Consider the following 13,382-nt stretch of genomic DNA (forward strand, 5'->3'; position numbering starts at 1 on the left):
ATTTCGAAGCTTGCCGGAGATGGTCGAGTTGTTACGATTGTGACCATAGAGCAAAAAAAAGACATTGTTCGATGCAGTTCATCTCTTTATTTAAATGTCAAAAAGATCTGATAGCCAGTTATCTTTAACATCCAATTATGTTCTAAACTTGTGATATTCAGCACTTTTGATCGTTTCTCAAAGATTGGTGGAATATTTGGCACTGGGAGTATACTATATGTAAACCAACCACTCTATCCTCTTTCGTCTTCTTTAACTTTCTCATAAACCGAATTTTTGAAGTCGATTTCTGATAGTAAACTAAGATTACATTAACATTGTTAATAACACAAATTAGTTGTATTACACACTACTATCCTGCCAGTTTAACTCGTCTGTAAATAATTTGCCTTAAAATATTTATTAGTATTAAATAATTTAAATTATAAAAAATAATATTTCACAGTTAGCTTTAATACAACTTCTTAATTAAATTCAAAAATATCCATCTCATTGCCATCGTTACTGTAAGCTGAAAAATTCGTATACATCGTGGTTCGTCTAGAAACACATGTAAATGGTCTCTCATAAAAAAGAAAGAGCATGGATTTAAATGAATTAAAGATAAAATAAAATGTCACCCACCGCCCCCATTTAAAAAAAATGATGACAATCTAGCAATTAATTTATATTGGCCTTCTGTTCGATTATCTATAAAGCACTCTCAACAACTTACATTTTTTTTAGGAAAACAAAGACATGTTGTTTTATCAAAACTCTCCCTCTGTTTTTTTTTACTGACGTTCCCTTCAGTTTTTGACTTCTTAACCTTTTTTCTTATATATGTTTATCGCCAATTATTTATCAAAATTGCTTTTTAGCTCGACTTTTCGAAGAATAATGAGGCTTTACTCTGGCCCATGCATCGGCTTTGGTGTTGGCGTTGCATTTTCACTTATAGTAGTAGATTGTTTATTATAGTGACATGTGTATCATACAAATAAATAACATAATTTATACAGTGAGAGTACACCCGGCCCCATGGGCCTATAGGTCACCTTTAAGAGTGAGTTAACATAATTCGATATATAAGTTACAAATGATTTTCAAACATATATAGTAACAACATAAGATATGATTCACGATTCAATTATGTACATAGAAAATAGGCAGAATTAAACGTAAGTATTTTAGAAAAAAAAACAATGATGGTATTACATAAAGTCGCGAAACTTATAACTCCAACACCCTTCATTCAATTCACTTAATACTTCACACAGTTGTTTATGACGATCACACAATGAGGTTACATAACTCAATGTTATCCTAATAACAAATTATGGCCCCTGATTTATTTAGGAACTTAGGTTAAAGTTTTAGGGCACATTGGGCCAGGTTAAAGTTTTAGGGCAAGTTGGTATTTTTATTTACTTCTTTACCCTCCATTCAATTGGCTTTATACTTTACACAATCAATTACGACCATCTTACCTAAATACAAATTTTGACCCTTGCTTGACTTAAAGTTTTGGGGCAAATTGTGTCCGGTTTAAGGTTAAGGGCAGGTTGGGATTTTCACTTATTACTTCTATACCCTTCATTCAGTTGACTAAATACTCTACTCAGTTGATTATGGCCATCACACACTTAGGTAACAAAAACTCCATGTTAACTCCATAATACAGTTTATGGCCATTGATTGACCTTTTTATCTCTTTTTATTGCTTTTGACAGACGTATTTTTATTTTTAACCGTGGTGAAACCTGGTTATTAGAATGACGTACGCCGTTGTTGGGGCAGGATTCAAACTCACCTATGGTGTCGAATAGTTTAAGTAAGGTTTGACATAATGCGACCAAACTTGGTATATAAGAAGAGTTTATGCAGACCTTTCATGGAATTGCGTTTTGAGCCCCAAGGTCAAGGTCACTGTTACTAAAAATAGAAAAAAATGGTTGATACTGAATAGCAACTTTAATTAGGGTTGACATATTGCAACCAAACTTGGTATATAGGAAGAGTTTGTGAAGACCTTTCATGGGATTGGTTTTTTGACTCCGAGAGTCATAGTCACTGTCACTAAAAATAAAATGAGCCGCATCGCGCGATTTTGGGCCTTCGGACATAAATATTACAAATGAAATAATCATTAATAAAAAATGCCAAAAATTATGATTTTTCTATGTTAATCAATTTCTTCCAAACTTCTTTCTTTTTATGGTTTGTCATTGGTGCGTCATTTTCTCGACAATTTATGACCATTGGTTTACTCATGTTTCCATAGCAACCATGAATTTTGTCCCAACATATTTTGCCTGCATTAAAAGTCTGTGTTTAAAACTGCCAAATGTATTAAAAATACAAAACTGATTCATTATGTTTATCTTAATTTATGGTCATTGAAGATTCTATGATAAGAAAATAATTTAAATTGTAAGCTAAATGTGATATTGATACGTTAATTTTGCACGTCATTTAAAGAATGTGCTTTCGTGACGACGTCATTTGAATGACGTCATATTTAGTATTAAAAATGTGCAATACATGGTCTTACTTGTAAGCACGTATCTTACGCAATTTAAGTGATATCATCATGAAATTTTCAGAATATCTTCCTGAAATATAATTTCATTCAAATACCTTAAAACATTGTAATAGCAAATATATGTCCGAAGGCCAAAAATCGCGCGACGCGGCTCAAATGTTAAGTACTGAATTACTTAAGTTGGGGCTGACATATTGTTATCAAACTTGGTATATAGAGACCTTTCATGGGATTGCGTTTGGGGCTCCGAGAGTCAAGGTCACTGTTACTAAAACTAGAAAACAAGGTTGGTACCGAATAAGTCTTGTTATGGCTGACATATTGCAACCAAACATAAAATAAAGGAACATTTTATGGAGATCTTTTATGGGATTGTGTTTGGGGGCACTAGGGTCAAGGTCAAGGTCAATATTACTTAAAATAAAATAAAAACGTTTGGTACTTAATAACTTTAGTTAGGATTGACATAGTGTGGCCAAACTTGGTATGTAGGAAGAGTTTATGAAGGACTTCCATGGGATTACATTTAAGTCTCATAGGGTCAAGGTCAAGGTCAGTGTAATTAAAAATTAAAAAGAGTTAAAAATGAATCTCACAACGAAGGCTGAAGTTCTTTTGTCAATCATTGAAAACCTGGTTTCGTTGCATTCATTTTTTTATTTGTTGTTTAAAGGCACATATTGCATCATTATTATATTCACTTCTAAGACAAAGCATTTTTATTGGTGTAAGTACTGATCATGTGAAACGAAGAATAAAAAAAGATAAATGATTGCCTCTGTGAATTTCAAAGAACATCAACTTATTTTCATCATGTTGGAGGGGGGACAATAGCGTCTGGAATATATTTACATTATTATATAGTTGCTTCCCTTCCCTAGTATTTACGTCTGACTCTCATGTGCAAATTACTATCAAAACCTGCATTCAAAATTGTTGACCAAAGCATCGCCACTGATTTCCCCAAAATGGTTAGAAACAAAACATGGTATATCCCTCTTCTATTTGAGTTCCAACAGCACCGAGTGTTTTAGCAATTTAGCAAGTCTCAATGGCGGATCCAGGTTTCTCAGTTGGGGGGGGGGGGGGGGCGTAACTTCTGAAATTGACTTCTGTTTGCCGCTAAGGCCTCCATGTGTTTTCATGGTAATTCAGGGGGTCGGAGGCCTTCGCGACGGCCTCAAGCTCTTAAACGATTGCATGTGTTTACTATGGAACGCCGGGGCTCAATGCTTCTTGCGAAATGCGTTATGCAAATGCTATATATAGAACAATAGTTTCATTTTCGACCAATCGAATGGCCGGGTACGGAATTACGGAAGCTCGTGCTATGTGAAATCTAAATATAGTAGCACCTCCTGAATAACTGATTTCCTTCGCATCTCGCATTTCGCATGAAGCATTTTAAAAGCATTTAGCATCTCGCATTTTGCACAAAAATCATTTCCCAAAAAGCATTTCGCATATGGCATAACACAATCAAATTGAATCGGACGAAATATTGTGCACGTTCCGAACTGCTCCCGGCAGTGAAGGGGATGTAAGACATAGGCTACTGATACTGCTACAGAAATATTATTATACGGTGGAAGAAACGATGCTCTTTCTAACCTAACGCGTTTACAGCAATATACAGAGTTGCACATCTTGCTATTCGCAATCTAACTGACTTTCTGGCATATTTTCTCTAGGACACCTCTTTACTTTACCGTTTCTGGATATTATATTGTATTGGTGTGTTTATATATGTTATTCTAATGAATTGACACAACAAACGTATTATTTTTCACCTCTATTACATGCAGATAAAAGTATTTTTCAAATTAATGTGTTCCTTTTTTCATTTCATACAAAATGATTCTGCTCAATTTATGCTAACAACGATAAAAAAATATTGAATCGAAGCTTTTCGCATTAAGCAATTCGCAAAAAGCATTTCGCATAAAGCATTAAGCGTTTTGCAAAAAACATTAAGCATTATGCAAAAAGCATGAAGTATTTTGCATTTCGCAAGAAGCATTGCGCCCCGGTGTTCCATAGTTTACACTGTTTTTACAAAGCTTGAACTGCGAGAGACACTTTGTAACGTAGTAACGCCGTTAAGCTGATCGTCACCTCCCTATAGATCAAGTTTTTTACAATGATGGAACGATATTAATAATTTATACATACATTTAGTTATTATGACGAACGGTCGGAAAAGTGAAACAGACGAGCAAACGTCTGTTTCACTGACTTCTCAGGGTTAATACATTCAACACAATGTCGAATAAAACCAGAACATATTTTATTAAAATAACTGTTGTGTCCGATATTCCCCGCATGTATTTCAGCCGTCCGATATTCACTACAAAACTACGCATGTGTCCGATTGAACGGCGTTTTACTTCCTGCGTATAGCCGTAAAAACGGAGGATAGCCAAACGCTAACACATTCTACTGAATACGTCATAATAGATAATTTAATCGATAAGAGCTTCCACAACGTCTCGGACCAATTATGTTTCGTAAGAGTCCAATGTGGCCAAATAGATGTTCGATACAACCACGGTAAATCGAGATCTATTTTTTGTGTGGAGCAAATCATAACCTTAAAAGCTACCTACAATGATGGAACGATATTAATAATTTATACATATACTTGGAAAAAAAAAATTGGGGGGGGGGCGCCGGGTCCCCCCCCCCTGGATCCGCCTATGAGTCTGTTCGTTAAGAGAACACGTCGAGGTATTGTGCCTCTGCGTCGTTCTCGTTGCCACCGTGCACAGGCATTTAGCTTGGCCATCACTCTTAAACGTTCAAGATATTCAAATGAAACTTGGTACATTTGCTAGAGACAAAACGAACTTGTCCAACAAGGCCCGTAACTCTGACTTTGATGTTTGTTGAGTTATCTCCCTTTCAATACCATACAAGAGTTGGTGTTCGCCTTTTCATTTTTCCATACAGGTATAAAACCGTTCATTTACCTTTATATTATCAACTTGTATGCAGACTGCGATTTAATCCTTGCCAAATGTGATCATTTTATTGCAACTGACTGTTATAGCTGCAGTCTCACAGATTGGTCGTGTAAACAACTTTTTTTGTCGTTTTGGAATGGGCCATTTTGGGGTTAATGTCTTAAAAAACAGTGATATCAGACTGCTAAAGAAGCGCAGATCGCAGTTTTTCATATTTATCCTGAAAAATGATATTGTATGGCTAAAAGCGCTACTATCGCTTTAAAAAATAAATTCGGCAGTTCCCTAAACAATTGAGATCTGTACTATAATAAGTTATCTTATGTGACTGAATTGAAGGCATTGATACAAAAACCAGCTGATTCTAAACTAAAAAAATGTCAAAACTGTTCGAGTGCAGCCTTATTACTGAGTGACTGTATAACGCGTCCAAATTCAGGGCACGTGTCGGTATCTGCCAATCATTTGATATCAGTATCAAATTTATAATCTTCTTGAAAACCGGAAAAGGGACATAGAGTAGACGCATCTTCACATTCTTTAAAAAAATGAAAAAAATGAAGGAAATACGTTCAATATGCCCATTCAAGAACAGGAAATCGAAGTACTCAGTTTTTGATATCGTGTTCAGGTCACGTGTCGTTCGTCTTATCTCCAACAATTAAACAAATTATAAAACGGTAATGACGGTAAAGGAACAATGCTCCTCTTGTGGGTCCGCCATTAAAAGAGTATACATCAGCTATTCATAGAAGACATTTCCTTTCAATAGAACATTGCGCGTGGAGAAATTAGAAAATAATAATACCGCACTGTTAAGGACTCGAACTAATAGCCCGCAAGAGCTGAATGATCAAAGATATTTTAGGTTTAAGGACAGGGAAATAAAAACCAGTGAATGCCACTTTTTTGGAAGGCCTTAGTGAAAGAAGTTTCAGTTGAGATTTTTCTACAATTATTCATCCTTGACGCTATCGTAGTAAAAATCACGAAAGAACGCGCCCGTTTTTGAATACACCTTTTATTATTTAGATTATTTGGTTAAGGCTTTACCTTGATCGCATCACTGACTGCTTACCATACACCCGATTCAGACGATGTGTAACTTCTTCAACTACTAATTTCAATGCGTTTGCGGTAAATTCAGTTGACATTTCTTTTGAATTCACAATGTAATTTTTGTATATAAGAGTAGATTTGTAATAAAGCATTGAAATATATTCATGACAAGTGCATTTTACTTACAAAAGTAATCCGACTTAACATCAGTTTTAAGTACAGTTTTATTCGAATGTATTGTATGAAAGACGATTACAGATTCAGTGCTCAAAACATACATTATTCATATTGGCTAGGTAAATAAGAAATTCATGCAAATATAAACAGCTGTTTTATTTATGTCATACCCAACATTATACCTCGAAGGAAAATTAAGTATTCGGTTGCAAAGACGGTGATAAATGAGTAGATAAAGAAAACATACAAAACATCAGAATGTGACATACATTCATAGATATAAATTTTGGTAAATTATAATCCCCAAATCATACTTTTCGTCTAAATTCGTTTAAAGATGCAGTCTTACTTCCAAATCAGATTTACCACAATTAAAACTTTTGTATTAATATTCCAAAAAGGATGAATAAATGTCAAACTCAATGGTTTCTTATGAATGCTACCGAGTACAATTTGAGAGAAATGTGCATAAAACGCCGTCTTTCTACCTTATGAAACTATACTAGATCACAGTAAAGCTTTTAGCATTCACCAATCATTAAATATGTTTGCGTTTTCAGTTGTTAAATAAACGGTTACAATCTTGTTATCAGTTAATAATGTTTTCCATAAATGCATTATTTAGTAATAAGTTTTATCAGTCAAATATACATGTGTGTGTGTTATTGGTTATTATTCCATAGATGTAAAGACATAATAGTCATTTCATATACAGCTATTAATTTCTGAACTTGTAATGTCTTTTTTGTGTTAGACAAAAAATAAACAACGCAGCTTATGCAAGTTCAAATTTATTTTTAATATATAAATAAACATGCTTTCAGAAGAAAAACAGTCTTGTAAATATGGATATGAGTATGGCATTTCACTTGAACGTTAATGGTCTCTGTGAAGTACGATTAAGTATGTTAATTTTATCACTTCATGGAAACTCTATACAATCTGGTATAGGTATGCCCTGCACTGGATTTCCAACGTCATTCTTCGGAACACTCGAAACACGGCGACAATCTAACGAGCCAATCGAATCACGCTCCGCTATTTCCACGAAATAAACCGAGTCTGTCGAAGATGTCCGAGTTGTTACGATTGTCTGGCGAGCATGTCGGTGACGTCCGAGTATCGTCCGTTGTGATCCGAATTGTAACCATAGTGACCTGAAATGAAAACACAACGCTATGAAAATAAGTGACACTTAGAAGTAAAACATTTTCTATATCGTATATACTATCAAAATTTTGAGGTGTAAAAAAGTATGGCCCTAGGTTTTTTTCACTTCCGCCGGCTGAACCTTTTGAATCCCGTTGTTATAATGAACTAAAACTCAAATAAGGGACATTAAGTAATCCACTCATGTTTTAATGTAAACTGGATTTAAATCAAGTAATACACACCTCATCTCCTTCAGCAAGGTTGCTTGGGCCAAAGGGTTTGAATGCTGCTGAACTCCAAGGCTTGCGTCCACATCACTGGTCCACAAATTCTGAAAAAGACAAGTCGTGAGTGAAGGAGTTGAATCGGCATTGTTCCGACAGACAAACATATGATCACCCTCCAAAAAATGGGCTTATAGTTGTATAGATGATGAATAAAGGTTTGGTGCCTTAAGAATTTTAAATTGCAATATTTATCCCCACAATGGGTCTTACGAAATTTCAGTGCGGTCTTTAGAAATTGCAGGATTCATCCATAAAATCGGGCAATTTCGAATAGAACAAACTTCAGACGAATAAAACCTACCATTAAAATTGCACCATTTGTCATGACGTCATATTCACATTATGACGTATATCACCGCGCCGCCTGTTAGTGCCCGCGGACCCATCTCTTGGTTCCACAGCGCCATGACGTAACATCGCTAGCGAGACGTGACTTAGGTCACCTGGGCTAAGGTTGCAGTGAAACTTTCACATGAGGTAGATTACCGGTACCGAAGCCGTCATGGACGGCAGAGGTTCCGGTTGCGTTCATTCTCGGATACACTGCAACTTCCCATCACGTTCCGCGGCGCTGACGATAGACTCCCATTCATCGAGGTAAGGTGCGCATCCCAAACGCAATTCACCCAGTCTTTCTCTTCCGGTCAGGAGGAACATTCCGTCGCCTTTGACAACACCGCACTTCCGGTGCGTGGTAACGGTTCCCTGGAGTTCCAATGTGTCTCTGCGCATGCGTGTGAAGTGGGAACCAATCTGACGCACGATCTGGGTAACAGCGACGCCAATACGCGTTTTCTGGTCAAAATGTTCAACATTGTTCATCTTTCCGACAACGACTGAAAAATACAAAAAAAGAAATACTAAAACTTGATAAGTAAATGAACAATTAGTAAAAATAATAGTAGGTTAAATAATATAGGTTAAAATAAAGCCTCGGATTTGAATAAAGGGTTGTTACAAGGGTGGTGACCTATTTTTAGAGATAAATTGTATAAAAGGACTTATAAAAGGTCGCTTAGATCTTAAAGGTAATGGAATACCAGCCAATAAGTTATGCCATTGTATCTTTCAATTAGACATTATGAAAAGTATCCTTTGCTAGTGTCATTCACTTCGCTATGTCAAACTGTTCTTAAAGTATGAAGTTTTTTTTGTCCTAAAAAATGAAAACGAGATGCTTCATCCTATTTCAGTATGAGATTTTAATTAAAACATAGGAATCATGTCCAGCATCCCTCATACTTAGCGTCAGCCACGCGAATGCGGCTTTTAATATGTATGTCTGCGTGACAAGATGTCTTTTCAGATAAATCATGGGTACGTAATGTTCAAGATATGTACGGAACTCGAAAATGAAATAAAACATCTCATAGAAGTTACACAATCGCGTGAGAACAAATGATAAAGAGACCAGATATCATGTCAAAAATGCGACTAGGATGTGTCTTAGCATTTATTGGTGATAAAAATGGTTTCAGATTTTAGGTGTTTTATGCAATTTTCTGACACATTCTTTTATAATCATGGGCAGACTCTACTTGGCTGTTTTTGCAATGTTTGTACGACACAATTGAAACTCAGCATATTCGCTATGCATAATAATTACCTAACGCTAAAAGCACATTACAATAAAAGCAAACTCTGGTTAATTCTCCATAAAACACAAGAAGGTGACATCAAAATGCGTATCCATTAAGCAAGAATGTCTTAAGAGGAGTGATTACACTAATTTTTACACTTGTATATAATGAACACCACTCTAATAGCAAGTTTCTTATGGAAGGTGTATTTAAATCAACGACTTTATTGTCGTTTTACTTAAACCAAATGAGCAAAAAAACTTAGAAACCACTAGAATTAGCATTCCACAAGGATGAATTACTCTAAAAAGCAGAACCTTTGAACTATATGTACTGAACACTGATGTTAGGTCACCTTTCACGTGTTCATTATGGCAAATTGACATTTTTATACGTTATTTTATAACAATAACAATTCCACATTGTTAATTTATGAGGTGTTCAAAACATGTGGGCTGTTACAACTCATGCAGATTTTAACACCCTGGCGTCAACGTTAAAACTAAACGTCGATAAAATTAACTTCGTATATATCGCTATCCTTGAAATGGCTCTTTTAGATCGATTGAATTTTATTGATTTTATTACAAACGGCCATGTATTTTCGCATCAACCTCACACTTGCTTAAGTTATGCATTCTTATTTTTTTAATTAACTGATTATTGAGGAAAATGGCGACGTCATCATAGTTATTAAATTGTGACGTACCAAAATCGCTGGAGCAGTAGGCAGTAAGAAGCTCTTCCGGACTGCACGGGCGACACTCTGAAATAACGGAAGAAATGTTTATACAACTTGTCAGGTTACTTAAGGTCAATTGTTAAAGCAGTTATAAACACATCTTAACCGTTTTATCCTGTGTTACTGACAGACGCCATGATTGAGGTCCAACTTGACAAGGTAAGGGAGGCTCATGACCTTAACCATGGCATATCATATCACGAATAATTGGTTTTGTCATAATTGGTGCCTTGTACATGCATGTACGTGTATGCTAACCCAATATATGATATGTACAGTCGATCCCCGTTGGCTCGAACTCGGTTGGTTCGATTTCCTCGTTAGCTCGAACTGGATATAAAGCAACGATTTGTTTTCTACTGAATAAAAACATTCCCGCTTGGCTCGAATTTCCTGAGGCTCGAGAATTGTTTTCGCCGGTCCGTGGGAGTTCGAGCCAAGGGACTGTAGACAATACACTATCATATCTATTACAATGTGTCAGAGTATTAGAGGACATTATGCCAGTGAAAATATGTAAATACAATTATGGCATAATCTAAATATTTCAAACTCGGCGCTCCAGCGTATCATTACCAATATGATATCATATAGGTTGCCGTGGATGAACTATAGAAGCCCAACAATTAAATCATCATTTAAATGGTTCATGCTCCGTGACGTTATGAAATGAAAAATGAATTGTCCATTGTTTGCTTCTTACCTTCTATTGAAGTATCCTGTTGATCGGTTCGGTATTCAGATATGTCATACTGAATTACCACCTTTCGAGAGCCTAGCACAGCGGATTCTTCCGCTTCTAAATATAAACTCAGAGGCCCTTTTGAAGTCAGGCAAATCTCTTGGCTGCGCCCCGTCCCTGTGTAGACCTCTTTCAAGTTGTGATCATTTAATACGTGTCTGGTCCGCTCCGTTGGCGACCTGGTGTTCACTGTGATGTCATTTTCGCGCGACATCTTTAACATGACGTCATCGGAATCGATGATCATGCACGCAGTGAATGAGCGCATCTTTTGAGGTTTGACCTCGAGTCGTAAAGCGCTCGTTGGATTGTACCACGTGACTGATCCGCTTTGACACGTGAGCTGTGCCACGTGGACACCTTTTACGTCATCTCCGCCACTGAAAGAATAAAACACAGATATTGTATGAAAACAGTCAAGTTAAACAAAATACATAGTGTCATTTTGTGAGATTCGTGTCCTTCAATCATTGAGCAGCCAAGTAACATGTTTGCAACACATGAATGTCGTTCGAAAGAAGGTTTTTCAGGGGCGGTTCCAGGATTCGACGTTAGAGGGACGTAACTTAGGGGGCGTAACCTTTTGACTTGCACCACTCCCTTATAACCGAAATTTAGTTGGTTTAAAGTCTTGGCAGGGGTGGTTGGGGGTACTCCTCCAAGAAAATGTTAACAAGTTTAAACAATTTCCGGGTGCGCCCACTCCCTCCCTGGATCCGCTAGTGGTTTTGTATTGGGGCGGACTTCGGGCGACCTGCTCCAACCGTAGACATATAACATTGGCATTAGTACAGAAGAATTGCAAACATTTATACAACATATCATTCAGTTGTTGTTTTGCTGGGTTTTGTAGTTTAATTCATGTGTTGTTTTTGTCTAACTGTTTTTCATATTCAATTGAGACTTGAAATGTCTTTCTAACTGTTTTGCGACGTATGGCACTTCACTGTACTGTTATATCTAGCGCACAAGTGCAAATAACTGGGAAATGAATTACTTAGTCATAAATTCTGGTCCGATATTAATCATGCACGTACACATGGTTTCTGTTTTATATTATAGAATAATATACGAGACAAATAACAATCTAGGGTTTCACTTGTAAAAGCTATCACTAACAAGAACATGATTGTTTCGTAATAACCGCAAAGACAGGTGGGTTCTAGTGTTGCAAATTGAAAAAGTCAACTGCAAAGGCCTTTTAGTATTTTCCGCCCATTAAAAAGGACGGGAAAAATAGACTGTCAATTTACCAGCACCTGTCTGTAAAGGCGTTATGGATATCTAATCAGACAAGATTTTAAGTAGACATCTACTTAAAATGTATAATACTGACGGCGGACTTGAAGCCCTAATTTCACTGTAAAAGTGGTTTCATTATTCAAATGCTTGAAAACCCACTAGATAAAAGAAATGTATATATCAAAACGGTCTGAAGAATACCTTGAATGATTATAAATCGGTCGTGTGGCGGGGCAATTTATTACAAAAACGTTGAAGCGAAATAAGTATCATTTATACACGTTTTCTTTTGATAATTTTATGCAGTTTTTGACGAAACGGATTTTGCTATTATAAAAAAGTCCTGCGGAGAAATGTTAATGCACTGTTAAATATATTTTCTTTATAATGCATGTACTGTTACGTATCCGGGGTTTTCTTTTTCAAAAGAATGTATACGATAATGATATTAATGACAGCATAGCATGTAAGAATTTGGTGATTATAAAATATAAGTATTAAATGTGTTCATGCATTTTATTGTAATGACTACGAATCACGGTATTTATTAATCATAAAAATGGTTTGAGGAATTTCGATAATTACAAATATTCATTGTGATGAACTGATTTATAGAAAACTTTTATATCAAAATGTCAATCTTGCAAGTTTCGAAGGTAAATATGTGCACTCTTAGAGTCATAACGAAAATAATGATGTATTTTTAAAAGTATCGTTCATAAATTCTTAAATCTTAATCATAATGCCATAAAATGGTCCAATATTAGAGAACTGATTATATAGTAATAACAACAAAGAGTGTCTTGTACTGTAGGTTACAGAACAGAACATTAATTAACCAGAAGGTCACAGACCCATGTGGCTGAACATTGAAAAAAAAAACACAAGTATTCATACATTTTTTAGAAATCGGA

General features: G+C 35.9%; 1 protein-coding gene across 1 annotated transcript; it reads right to left on the reverse strand.

Annotated features, from left to right (window-relative positions):
• Window positions 1-7,498: 7,498 nt before the first annotated feature.
• Window positions 7,499-11,627, reverse strand: LOC128246485 (meteorin-like protein). Its single transcript, XM_052964712.1, has 5 exons — window positions 11,188-11,627; window positions 10,452-10,508; window positions 8,464-8,998; window positions 8,118-8,206; window positions 7,499-7,880 (listed from the first exon to the last, which is right to left on the reverse strand). Exons 1-3 carry the CDS (start codon window positions 11,492-11,494, stop codon window positions 8,691-8,693), a joined length of 672 nt encoding a protein of 223 aa, XP_052820672.1. The 5' UTR covers window positions 11,495-11,627; the 3' UTR covers window positions 7,499-7,880; window positions 8,118-8,206; window positions 8,464-8,690.
• Window positions 11,628-13,382: the final 1,755 nt, after the last annotated feature.

This window comes from Mya arenaria, chromosome 2 (assembly GCF_026914265.1).
Source record: "Mya arenaria isolate MELC-2E11 chromosome 2, ASM2691426v1".
Lineage (NCBI taxonomy): Eukaryota > Metazoa > Mollusca > Bivalvia > Myida > Myidae > Mya > Mya arenaria.

Coding starts and splice junctions, on each gene's coding strand:
- LOC128246485 (XM_052964712.1), bottom strand. CDS start 11,494: ATGCGCTCATTCACTGCGTGCATGATCATCGATTCCGATGACGTCATG. Junction 10,509..11,187: donor ACAGGATACTTCAATAGAAG/GTAAGAAGCAAA, acceptor CCGTTATTTCAG/AGTGTCGCCCGTGCAGTCCG. Junction 8,999..10,451: donor CTACTGCTCCAGCGATTTTG/GTACGTCACAAT, acceptor TGTATTTTTCAG/TCGTTGTCGGAAAGATGAAC.